Source organism: Eubalaena glacialis, chromosome 7 (genome assembly GCF_028564815.1).
Source record: "Eubalaena glacialis isolate mEubGla1 chromosome 7, mEubGla1.1.hap2.+ XY, whole genome shotgun sequence".
Lineage (NCBI taxonomy): Eukaryota > Metazoa > Chordata > Mammalia > Artiodactyla > Balaenidae > Eubalaena > Eubalaena glacialis.
In genome coordinates this window covers 41,481,370-41,493,709 of record NC_083722.1, presented here as the reverse complement: position 1 = coordinate 41,493,709, position 12,340 = coordinate 41,481,370, and the positions used below count along the sequence as shown (strand labels likewise).

General features: G+C 52.0%; 1 protein-coding gene across 7 annotated transcripts; it reads left to right on the top strand.

The window, feature by feature from the left end:
* The first annotated feature begins 87 nt into the window (after positions 1 to 87).
* On the top strand, positions 88 to 11,985 carry BRD2 (bromodomain containing 2). 7 transcript variants are annotated; one of them, XM_061196422.1, is made up of 14 exons: positions 90 to 464; positions 3,069 to 4,400; positions 5,781 to 5,942; positions 6,026 to 6,329; positions 6,934 to 7,071; positions 7,578 to 7,716; positions 7,802 to 8,016; positions 8,114 to 8,488; positions 9,008 to 9,136; positions 9,322 to 9,570; positions 9,709 to 9,974; positions 10,478 to 10,782; positions 11,017 to 11,139; positions 11,246 to 11,985. In XM_061196422.1, exons 4-14 carry the CDS (start codon positions 6,138 to 6,140, stop codon positions 11,380 to 11,382), a joined length of 2,268 nt encoding a protein of 755 aa, XP_061052405.1. In that variant the 5' UTR covers positions 90 to 464; positions 3,069 to 4,400; positions 5,781 to 5,942; positions 6,026 to 6,137; the 3' UTR covers positions 11,383 to 11,985. The 7 variants fall into 7 exon arrangements, with proteins under 7 accessions (XP_061052403.1, XP_061052405.1, XP_061052399.1 ...); XM_061196420.1 differs by lacking the exon at positions 5,781 to 5,942 and having other exon boundaries at positions 88 to 464; positions 7,865 to 8,016; XM_061196416.1 differs by lacking the exon at positions 5,781 to 5,942.
* The last annotated feature ends 355 nt before the right edge of the window (positions 11,986 to 12,340 follow it).

Sequence of the window (12,340 nt, the reverse complement as noted above, 5' to 3'; positions counted from 1 at the left end):
TTGCGCCTGCGCTGTGCACGTTCCCGGGCTGCGGCAGCCATGCTGAACCCGTACGGAGAGGCGAGTGGGGGGGATAGGGTCGACGATAGCGGGATGGGAAGCCGGGGATATGCAGAAGCAGCGGCATTAGAGTGCTCTGGGTCTGTGGAGAAATGCCTGGGCCATGCAGCCCCCTTGGCCGCTTGAGCGACCCCTAGGAACCCATGGAAAACTGGCCCCCGTGGCGGGGGGAGGGGTGGCTGGCACGTGACCCGGGTCAGCCAATCTGGATGTTGCTGACGTGGCCGCGCGGCCCCGATGCTCTCCCCACCCCCTAGCTCAGTCGGGAAGGGAGGGGCTGGGGGCTACGCCCCCTCCCCCAACGCAACCTCAGTTTCCGGGGGGGTGACACCCCGGATTACATCCTCCCCCCGCACCAAGACAAGGGGAACATTGGAGCCCCCCTGGAAGGTTCCAGGATCCAGGTGAGAAGGGGCCTTTGGCGGGCGGGGGCGTTGTCAGTCATTTAAGTGCCTAACCAATGGTGGGGAGTCCGGGAGGGAGATTCTTGGGGTGCAGAGAAGAATCCTGAGGGTGGGAGGATTTGTCCTTCAAACAGTTTACAGCCAATGGGAGCGTGTAGGGGGGCGAGCAGGAGAGGGCCCCTCGGGTGGGGGAGGGGAATGGCCAACCTCTGTCTCAATACCAATTGGAGGGCAAAGGGGCGTGGGGGCGGTGTTTCCCCCCCCCCCATTCCATTCGTCCCCTGGGGGTACAGGAGCTTGGAGCCAGGTGAGAAGGGATCCTTTTGGCGTTCGGAGGGTGGGGTGACCTAGTGGGCTGAGGAGTGGGAGTGGTGACTGTAGTTCTTACTCGTAGATGGGAATGCTGAGAGTTGGCAACTCGGGTTGTAAAGTGAAATTGTTCCCAGGCGCCCACTCCCTTTCTCCGCAGAGACCAAGGAGCATTTCTGTGCTTCCTTTGTGTCAGCGGTAGGAAGCTGGCAGTCACCACATGGCACGGTGGAGGTTACGCTTCGAGTCGCTTATCGAATTTGTGTGCATTCACGTGGACATGGCCTGCGGAGCCTTCCGAACAAACCTTCTTTGCCGCGGCGGGGGTCTTAGCTGAGCATGTGTCTACCCCAGACTGGGGAGGGCTTGCAGGCTGGAAGCTTGGGGTCCTCTTGGGAGCAGAAACCGGCCCAACCGGCGTCTTGGGAGGGGTTGGTAATCGTGGCCTGAGACAGGAGTGAGTGAGTCTCAGGACCTGGAACGATTTCACAGCTCCCAAGGTTTCGGGTTTCTCCTGGGTGGTGTCTTTTGCCTCCTTCATCCCCTCCCCCATTCCTGAACAGTTCTCTCCTTGTGTATTGCGGGGGAGGGAACGGAAAGAAGGGAAGAGTTACTTTTCCAAATTACTGAGTAGCAGTAGCCTCCCCTGTGACTCATGTGGGGGAAGGGAGAATTGGGAGGGAGCGGAGAGCAGTGATTTTCCGGAATGCAGGGAAATAAGCCAGAGTACTGTCTGGCTGCCCTTTCCCTTTCTAATAAGGCCCTGTATTCTCTCGACCCCCTAAATTTTCTTCCCTGGCCGGCCCCCTGATGGGCTTGGGTGCAGACTTGCAAGGCCCCGGGTGGAGAAAGGCAGATTGGGGGAGGCTGGGCCATTAAGAGGGAGGGGAATGGGGGAGGGGAGAAGGCCTCTGCAAAGTTGCTGTGTCATTGCTCTCTTTACTGCAGCCACCCGGGCGGGCCCGCTTGTACTTTTGGGGCCGAGGTCTGATCGGAGGTGGGGGGGGGGTGGGGGGAGGAGAGAGACTGCTTTCCCTGTGCGCACTTCCCCCCGCCCCGCAGGGTTTGCCGGACTCGGGTGGTCGAGAATTGATGGCCATTTTAGACGCAGTAAGCGAGGTTAGGGTTCCAGGGCCGCTACGGAGGGAGGGTGACCCAGTTGGAGTTCAAGGACCTAGGCCCTCACGAAGCCCTGGGTTTGGGGGTCTCTTATATTCCTTAACTTACATTAATTTCCTTATTCAGATATGCATAGTTTGTTTTCTTCCTTGGTAGCCAGAAGAGGGGACGTGGAGGGGAAGGCCCCCCACTAAAGCCCAGGTGGGGGAAATTCTTTCACTTTCCGTTAAGGGGGCGGGGGAGCCCCAGAGATGGCTTTAGAGATCTTGACCTTGTGCTTTGGCTCTATTCACACGTAGTCTGTAACCCTATTCACATTATTGTACTAGATTGTGGGAAAGATGTTAGTTGAGTGGGTTGGGGGGAGGGGGCGAAATTGAGTTCCCAAAATGGCTCCTGCCCCTCCTCGGAGGCGGACGGCCTGGGGGGAGGGGGGAGGGGAGAGAAGGAGGGGGAGGGCTAGTCTGAGCCGCAGCCGCCGCCTCCTCCGCTCGCCCTCCTCCCTGGCGCTGACCGATGGACCAGCCGCTCCGTGGGGAGGACTCCGAACCCTGGTGGGGGGGATGGGGGGGGCCCTTCCGCCCCCGCGACGCTAGGACCCTTAGAGGGTGTGGGCCTGCCTTCGGGGTGGGGGGAGGGCGGGGAGCGTGGGGAAAGGTCTGAGCTCGCCAGGAGGGGGAGGGCGTTCACCCTGATTCGCCCCTCGCGGGACTTGTTTTTTCCGGTCTGAGCCAGACACCGGAATGAAGTTTGGGGAGGAGGTGGGTTTTATTTTAAAGGGTATATGGGTGCGTTTGGAGATTTTGCTCCCAGTTAAGGGTTGCCGAGGTTTTGTCGAGCAGGCAGATATTTGTATTGGTGACTGAAGGTATGAGTGGGAGGGATTGGAGAGGTGCTTGGGGTGCAGGTGTTTGGAACGTATTCTGTTTGGTTGCCTTGTTGATGAAAAGCCTTTAAGAGTTCACAGATGGTAGATTCTGGGGAGAGTTTTGCCTTTGTCTTTCGATTGTTTGGCTTGGGGAAGGAAAGGGAGGATATTAATACTCTATCAATTCTGTATTTTTGATTGCGAAGTATGAGAACGTTCGGTTCCTTCCTCGCTGCGTTTGGGAGCCTTTAGCGGTTTGCCAGTGGCAGGCCGCGGTTTCTAAGATGGCGTCTACTTCCTCATTTTAGATTCTTCACTGCGGCGGCCTCCTCACTGCCGAGAACAACAACCCGCGGGCGTCCTGTGGCCACACCCCGGCGGACCGAGGCTGACTACGCCCACGCGGCCGCCTCCAGTCCTGCCAGTCCTTCCAGTCTAGCCAATGGAGGAGCTACAAACGGCACGACCTGCCCGAGCTTGGCAGTCACCAGTCGCACTGGGCTTGGACGCCTGGGAAGACTTTGTTGGAAGGGGAGGCGGGGAGAGGGTGCTGCACCCCTGCCAACCTCCCTCTTTCCCTGGAGTTGCCGAACCACAGCGCAGCCAATTGGCTCGGAGATGTGGCGGGTCGTCGCTTCCCTGTGGGTCTATGCGGCATTCTGCCTGGTGACTAACGCGTTGGAAATGAGGCTTATGACGTCATCGCATCCGCCGACCAATAGGAAACGCTCCCGCGGAGAGGTGTTCCTCCCCCTTCGACTGCGCTTCTTCACGCGCGTGAGCGAGCGCGCGCGCGCCGAGGGGGTGGGGGAAGTCGCGAGCGCGGTGGCGCGCGTGAGCGGCGAAGCTCCGCCCCCTTGCCTATATATAAAGGGCTGGCGCGGGGCTCGGCGGCGCCATTTCGCGCTGGAGTGGAGCAGCCTCTAGAACGAGCTGGAGGATTCTGCCTGCCTATACAGAGCTTTCGAGTCGTCCGGGGCCGCCATTACAATCCACGTCCATCCGCTTGGAAATGGCCTTCGTCTCGGCCTATGACTGGTCCCGGCGGACAGTACAGACCCCATAGAAGCCCCCGAAGCTCCCCTTTTTCGAGTCCCGCCCAGTCCTCGGAGTCTGTCCACCCCCTCTACTCCGCCCTCAAGAGGATTTCAAAGATGGAGGCGGCGGCTCCCTAAACCACTTTTCGTGTTCATCCGCCTCCATCCGAGATCGAAACGGGACCTCGTCCGCGCCGGACGGTCCTGGCAGGAAGAGGGGATCCTTGCAGACCAACGGCGGGCAATATTGTCGACGGTATCTGGGGTCGGGGGCTGTCCTGGGGGTTGAAGAGTCCGTCCCCCTTCGCTCGCCCGCCTCGGCTGGGGCCGCCGCCATTTTCTTGCTGTCCGCCTCCTGCGGAGCGCGCCAAGCTGCTGGGAGTTCTCCGAGAAACAGCGGAGGAGACTGCTTTCGTGCCGGCCCGGCGTGGGGGGTTGTCGCCTGGAGGGCCGAGGGCAACGGCCCCCGCCCCCCACCACCACTTCCCGGGTTATGCTGGACTGGAAGGTAAGGGGAACCGAGGCCACCCGGACTTTCCGCGGCTGAGGGCAGCGCCGGTTCCCCGTGGTCAAGATGCTGCAAAACGTGACTCCCCACAACAAGTACGTCCCCGCGAACCGCGTGTGGGAAGGGGGCGGTTGGGAGTTGCGGCGCGCGGGTGTGGAGCGTCGGATTCGGAGGGAGTGCGGAACCGAGTGGGGCGCGTTGTTGTTTCGTGGCGCAACTGTTGGCTCGCCGGGCTCGCGCAGGGGGTTGAGCGGCGGTTTGGGACTGAGGCAGTGGCCCAGATCCTGAGTATGGAGGGAGCACAGGTTGTCAGTTTATACGTTGCTTGTTCTTCTGTAGTCAGATCTTAGCGGAGTCGAGCAGAGGGAGGTGGCGGCAGAATGTAATGGGGAAGGACGCTGATTGGGGAGCAGGTCCTGCGGGTAGGGGGTTTGGTGTCTAGCGACGGTTTGTCAGGACTTTTGGGGGGGGGGTGGGTTCGTGGTTATATCTTGTGCTTCACAGGGTTGCCATGGTGATAGAGCTTCGGGGACTGGAAACGGAGATTTCCTGAGTAGGGTAGAAGGATCACTCTCTTTTCTGATGCCTGGGGTAGATCATTAAGTTCCTGCTAGTCTTTCATTGACTGGTGCGGATTTGTGTTGAGAGTTGTGTGTCTTGTTGCAGAGGATTGGGTTTTTTGGTGTGTTTTTTTTGTTTTTGTTTTTGTGATACAATTGGGAGTTTCATTCAGGGTAGGAGAGTGGAGCCTAAGGATCCTCTAGTCCAGCTCTGCGGATGTAAACAATGAGATTTCGGTATAACGTCTTTAGTCTTGGGCCTTGGGAAACACCTGGTCTCGAGGAGCACCAGAGAGAATGTAAACTTGGTGTATTATTGGCCTTTGATCTTCAGAGTTGATGCTACAGTGGGAACAGTTAACAGGCATCGCAGTTTTTGTTAGGGGTTGCGGGGGAGGTCTGTATCAGTTTTCTGAGAGAACTCGCTGACCTTGACTGTTCGGACAGCTCTTATTTTTTGAGTTCTTCAGAGAGAGGAGATGAATTTGTGAATAATTAGTTTCTGGAGGCTGGTAGCTTGGGGTATTCCAGGCTGTGAAGTGTGACAAATACTCCCTTGTTTGATTTTTTCTTTTTTTGAGTTGATAGGGTTTTCCGTTAGATGTCTGGTCTGTTTGGAGTTAACTATCCAGAGCTTGTGGAGGATGCTGATTCCTTCTGCACAGGTGGATTCTTAAGTGTCTGTTTAATTAGCATTTTATGAAATTTTTCTATTTTGTTTCCTTTTCACCCGCTTCCCTCAGGCTCAACCACCATGGCAACCACCAAGCCCCTAGTGAGGAGGAAGCTTGGGGCTTGAGTTTCTCGGCTCCACCCATTTTGCTTAAGTCCCATCCCAATAAGGCTGTTATTCTCAAATGGCTGTGCCTTGTGAGAAACTACCTTGGGCTTTTTCACTTTAAATTTTAAAAACAGATGAAAGAGTCTATCAGACTTGAAAATTCAGAATGTAGGACTAAGAACAGAAGAGGTGGTAGGAAGTGCAAGAACAAAAGCTCCATGGATTGTTTGGATACTGGTTTCATTTTCATAATCTTGATCACCTTTCATTAGATTCCAAGCCTGGATTTATTGAGGGTACGTAGCGTAAATTAGTGTAAATTGTATTCTCCCAAGTTCCACAAGATTACCACATCTGGTTTTGTTCCTTGTCTTCACAGGCTCCCTGGGGAGGGGAATGCAGGGTTACTGGGGCTGGGCCCAGAGGCAGCAGCGCCTGGGAAAAGGATTCGAAAGCCCTCCCTGTTGTATGAGGGATTCGAGAGCCCCACAATGGCTTCAGTGCCGGCTTTGCAACTAACCCCTGCCAACCCACCACCCCCAGAGGTGTCCAATCCCAAAAAGCCAGGACGGGTTACCAACCAGTTGCAATACCTGCACAAGGTGGTGATGAAGGCTCTGTGGAAACATCAGTTTGCATGGCCCTTCCGGCAGCCTGTGGATGCTGTCAAACTGGGTCTGCCGGTGAGTAGAGAGATTGGAGTGGGGAGGTATGGAAAGGAACAAGAATGTGTGTGCGTGGAGTGGGCTGTCTAGTATAGCTGCTGCGGCCCCTAGGAGTTCCCATTTCTACCCTGTAGGGCAGATAGCCACCAGATTTCTGGATTCTTGGTCCTTTGTGTTTGATCCAACTGCCTGCTATCTTAGCATCTCTCATTGTGCCCTCCATGTGTCCTTCCTTAACTTTTGTGCCCTGGCTCCATTTTACAGATTCCCACCCCAGGTTGGGAGAGGACCACGGTGGCCAAAATTCTTAGCTTCTTCCTCTCCCTCATGCAGCCCATGGATAGCCAGCCCCAGAGGTAATGTCACAGGATGGGAAGCTTTTCCAGAGTGGGTGGGAGGTGGGTGGTTAGAGAAAGGCAATAGGGGCCTCCCTATGGGTGATAAGAATCTTGTTCCACTTTTTTTCTTATCCCATAGATTTAATTGGGGCCGCAGTTTAGGAGACCATGTCTTCTTGACGAATAGGGGGGTGTGTATGTGCGTGTGTGTTGGGGTCGGTAGTTTACTTAGGAGAACAGGCGTTTATCTTTCTGTAGCTCTGACCTATCATTTCTTTCTTTAGGATTATCACAAAATTATAAAGCAGCCTATGGATATGGGAACTATTAAGAGGAGACTTGAAAACAACTATTACTGGGCTGCCTCAGAGTGTATGCAGGATTTCAATACCATGTTCACCAACTGTTATATCTACAACAAGGTGAGTGTTTTTGTGTTATTAGTAGTTGGGGAGAGAGTGCATTTTTTATCACTACTTTATCAATGAAAGGTTTAAGTCTTTTACTGTAGGTGTTCTCAGTAGTCAGTATCCTAGAAAGTCTGAGTTCCAAAAGGTACCACTGAGAGCAGTGATGTGGTTTCAGAGATCCAGAGTTAAGAAATGTTTAAATAGAACACTTTTTATTCTTGTGGATAGTGGCCCTGTTTTTCAGAGAAATCTCCAGAGATCTGAGTAGAGCAGGAACTATTTTTTTTTATCAGCTCTCATTCTCTTACTTTTGAACTTTATTTCTTTGTTGCATCTTGAGGGGCAGAGTTGGAAGAGAAAAGGGAATTTAGTGGCCCAATATAGGTGATTTTCAGTATTTGATGGTGAAGTTGTGTAAGGGGGGTGGTGGTGATGCCTGGGGCTAGGAATTCCTCAGAGAAAAATGGTTTTGCTTGTCTTTTGCTGGCATTTGAACTTTTTCTTTGTGTTTCCTGTAGCCTACTGATGATATTGTCCTGATGGCACAAACGCTGGAAAAGATCTTTCTACAGAAGGTGGCGTCAATGCCACAAGAGGAACAAGAGCTTGTGGTGACTATCCCTAAGAACAGCCACAAGAAAGGGGCCAAATTGGCAGGTAGGAACAGTAGGAGTTTTGCCAATGAAGATGGAAAGATGGGAAAGATAACCAGACTAAACTTTTTTTCTCCCCCCCCCCCCAGCACTCCAGGGCAGTATCACCAGTGCCCATCAGGTGCCTGCTGTCTCTTCTGTGTCTCACACAGCCCTGTATACTCCACCACCTGAGATACCTACCACTGTCCTCAACATTCCCCACCCATCGGTCATCTCTTCGCCCCTTCTCAAGTCCTTGCACTCCGCTGGACCCCCGCTCCTTGCTGTCTCTGCAGCTCCCCCAGCCCAGCCCCTTGCCAAGGTATACATCTGTGGATATCTTTGAGACAGTGAGGAGGGAAAGGTTTTGAATGGAGTGGACCCAGGGTAAAAGGCTCCTGTCTTGTTTTTCTCTGCAGAAAAAAGGGGTAAAGCGGAAAGCAGATACTACCACCCCTACACCTACAGCTATCCTGGCTCCTGGTTCCCCAGCTAGCCCTCCCGGGGGTCTTGAGCCTAAGGCAGCACGGCTTCCCCCTATGCGTAGAGAGAGTGGCCGCCCTATCAAGCCCCCACGCAAAGACTTGCCTGACTCTCAGCAACAGCACCAAAGCTCCAAGAAAGGAAAGCTGTCGGAACAGTTAAAACATTGCAATGGCATTTTGAAGGAATTACTCTCTAAGAAGCATGCTGCCTATGCCTGGCCTTTCTATAAACCAGTGGACGCTTCTGCTCTTGGCCTGCATGACTACCATGACATCATTAAGCACCCCATGGACCTCAGCACTGTCAAGGTACCCACTGCATGGGGCAGATGGGATACTCAGGCAGTGATTGGAGCCTAGGAATCAATAAAACAGTCACTTTTTCCGGGCACACGGCAGTCTTGGCATTTTATTTTTACAAAATAGTAATGGGGCAGAAGGTCAAGTACTTGTTAGGAATCCATATTTTCTGGAGTTTGAGACAGTGTGGTGGGTTTTGTGTTCAGAGCATCGGTACTCATCTACAATTAGGTCCTACCTATTGGGAATGTTGGGTTAGGATAGGAAAGTTAAGGGATGGCTGGTTAGTCAGAGACCACCCACCCTTTCTTTTCACTTTGAAATGATTTTTTTTCCTAGACAGATATTTCTTCAACCCACCTAAATTCCTTTGACTTCAGACTTGAGCCCCAGGGCATAGATCCTTAAGACTACCCCCCTCCCCCCGCCCCCATGCTCTCGAGAGGGCTAGCCTTGCGGTGTCTGGAGCTGGCAGGGAAAGGTGAGTCTTCCTGCCTGTGCAGCTTCTGATGCTGCCTCCTTCTGCAGCGGAAGATGGAGAATCGTGATTACCGGGATGCACAGGAGTTTGCTGCTGACGTGCGGCTTATGTTCTCCAACTGCTATAAGTACAATCCCCCAGACCATGATGTTGTGGCCATGGCACGAAAGTTACAGGTGAGTGTCAAGGTCGGAGTTTGAAGAATAAATGGGTCTGGGGAGAGAAATTTTGCTGTCTGTGGTGCACAACCTCAACATGGGGCTCTCCCAGTCTCTACAGTTGTAAATTGGAGCTGCCATATGGCTGGGTATGATCAGGGCACATCCATTAGCATGGCTTTGAGTCTGCTGTTTCTTTCTAGGATGTATTTGAGTTCCGTTATGCCAAGATGCCGGATGAACCACTGGAACCAGGGCCTTTACCAGTCTCTACTGCCTTGCCCCCTGGCTTGGCCAAATCATCTTCAGAGTCCTCTAGCGAGGAAAGTAGCAGTGAGAGCTCTTCTGAGGAGGAGGAGGAGGAAGATGAGGAGGATGAAGAGGAAGAAGAGAGTGAAAGCTCTGACTCTGAGGAAGAAAGGGCTCATCGCTTGGCTGAACTACAGGAACAGGTATTATTTTAATTTGTCACTGTTCAGTTTACTGGGTGAGGTTCATGTACTGTCTTTGCCCTAAATTTTTTTTCTTTTAGTCTTTATTGCTTTACTTACTTATTTTTTCCATTTCACATGATTCTTTTTCCTCTTTAGCTTCGAGCAGTACATGAACAACTGGCTGCCCTGTCCCAAGGTCCAATATCCAAGCCCAAGCGAAAGAGAGAAAAAAAAGAGAAAAAGAAGAAACGGAAGGCAGAGAAGCATCGAGGCCGAGCCGGGGTTGAGGAAGATGACAAAGGGCCTCGGGCACCTCGCCCATCTCAGCCCAAGAAGTCCAAGAAAGCGAGTGGCAGTGGGGCTGGCAGCGCTGCTACACTAGGCCCTCCTGGCTTTGGAACTTCTGGAGGAAGTAGCACCAAGTGAGTACTATCTAACATGGAAGCAGAGACAGCTCAGTTATGTCTCTAATCTCTCCGGGGAGGATGATTTCTCCCACTCCTTGCAAGGGTTTCTCTAAATCAGGGTCCAGCGAATTTTTTCTGCAACTGGCCAGGTGATGAAGTAGACTTTGAAGATTGTAGTCTCTCAAAGCTGCTTAACTCTGACAGTGTAGTCTGCCTACCCCTTCTGTAAACCAGTGAATCTGTGTTTTTTCGTGTTTTCTTCTGTGGTTGGGGTGGGTTAATGCTTTAGGGAGCAAAAAAAGTGGACCTGTGCCAGTGAGTGTACTTACATTTCGTTCTCAAAGTCTGAGATTTATTATAAAAGAGTTTGGCATGTAAAGAAGCTCTGCTCCCCTGACACAATGTCTAGTAGCCCACTCATTTGCCTTAATGGAAAATAGTTGTTCAGGCATGAAATCCAGGTCACTGGGTTGAATAGTGAGAATGTCCCACAATTGACAATTTTCTTTTGCCCGTAGACTCCCCAAAAAGGCCACAAAGACAGCCCCACCTGCCCTGCCTGCAGGCTATGATTCAGAGGAGGAGGAAGAAAGCAGGCCCATGAGTTACGACGAGAAGCGGCAGTTGAGCCTGGACATCAACAAGTTGCCTGGGGAGAAACTGGGTCGAGTTGTACACATAATTCAAGCCAGGGAGCCCTCTTTACGTGACTCAAACCCAGAAGAAATTGAGATTGATTTTGAAACGCTCAAGCCATCCACACTTAGAGAGCTTGAACGCTATGTCCTTTCCTGCCTACGAAAGAAACCTCGGAAGCCCTATAGTGAGTATGAAATGAGGCCCACCAGTTAACTCAGCAAATCCTCGCGAGGTTCTGAGGACAGTTAGAGAAGGATAGTAGGCATACGCTTGATGGACTTGAGATCATCAGCTGCTGGGATGATAAGGGTTGGATTAGTTGCTTCCCAATGTTCAAGAAAGGAATTTGGCAACAATAGGGGACAGAAAAACTAGGGTGCTTCTGGCTATCTTAATCCTGGTATATTTCTTTTTCTAGCTATTAAGAAACCTGTGGGAAAGACAAAGGAGGAACTGGCTTTGGAGAAGAAGCGGGAACTAGAAAAGCGGTTACAAGATGTTAGTGGGCAGCTCAATTCTACCAAAAAGCCACCCAAGAAAGGTGAGTGTTCAGTAAGCCACTGTGAATTCACTTCATCCTCTCCTCTTGACTCTTGAAAAATGGAGATCAGACTTAAATATCTTTAAACTTCAACTTTGTTCTGCAGCGAGTGAGAAAACGGAGACGTCATCAGCACAGCAGGTAGCAGTGTCCCGCCTCAGTGCTTCCAGCTCCAGCTCAGATTCCAGCTCCTCTTCTTCATCTTCCTCTTCTTCAGACACCAGTGATTCAGACTCAGGCTAAGGGGCCAGGCCAGATGGGGCAGGAGGCTCCGCAGGACCGGACCCCTAGACCACCCTGCCCCACCCCTACTCTCCCTTTGCTGTGACACTTCCTCATCTCACCCCCTCCCCCCCACTGTAGGAGAGCTGGCTCTGCAGGGGGGAGGAATGCAGGGACAATTACTGAAGGAGGGACATATATGGACAAAATACGACTGCGTTCCCAGCCCCACGGAGAGTGACCTCTTAGGCATAGAGCCCCTATTCAAAATGATTGTGGTGGGGCAGGGGTAAAGGGTGGGAATGGGCAAAGGCCCTGATACGGGGTTACCTGAGGCGGTAGCTGCCCTGTTCACTTGTAAGGGCCCTGTTTTGAGGTTGTTTGTTCTAATTTATTTTAAACTAGGTAAGGCCGAGGCAGGGTGGGGCCGTGGTCCCCTCAGCCTCCATGGGGAGGGAGGAAGGCGTTCTTTTTTTACGTTGACTTTTTTTTTCTACTCTGTTTTCCGTTTTCCTTCTCCATTTGGGGCCCCTGGGGGTTTCAGTCATCTCCCCATTTGGTCCCCTGGATTGTCTTTTCTTTGTCTGTTGATTCTAACTTGTAAATAAAGAAAATATTATTCAAGTTTTGAGTTTATTACTTTAATGACATTTCTTTTTCTAGTGCTTCAAAAGGAATGTGATACAATTGAGATTTTGAGGAAAGTACTCCTGAGGTGAGGACAAAAGGACTATCCTGTTTTAAATAAACCAGTAGGCTGTTGCTGTAGTGATAAAAGTGCATCTGCCCTTTGTAAAGTGAATCCCCCAAAATAACCTTAAGGTTTGCAATTTGCTCTGGGTTTAGATGAAGAAAACAGAATTCTCTGGCTTATTCATATCTTAACCAAGAGTTTCAAACTCAAGATTTGGAATAGGCTCAGGTTTTCCTCTGGTGCTGGATATGTGGATTGTTTCCTGCACACTTAGCAAGATGTGCA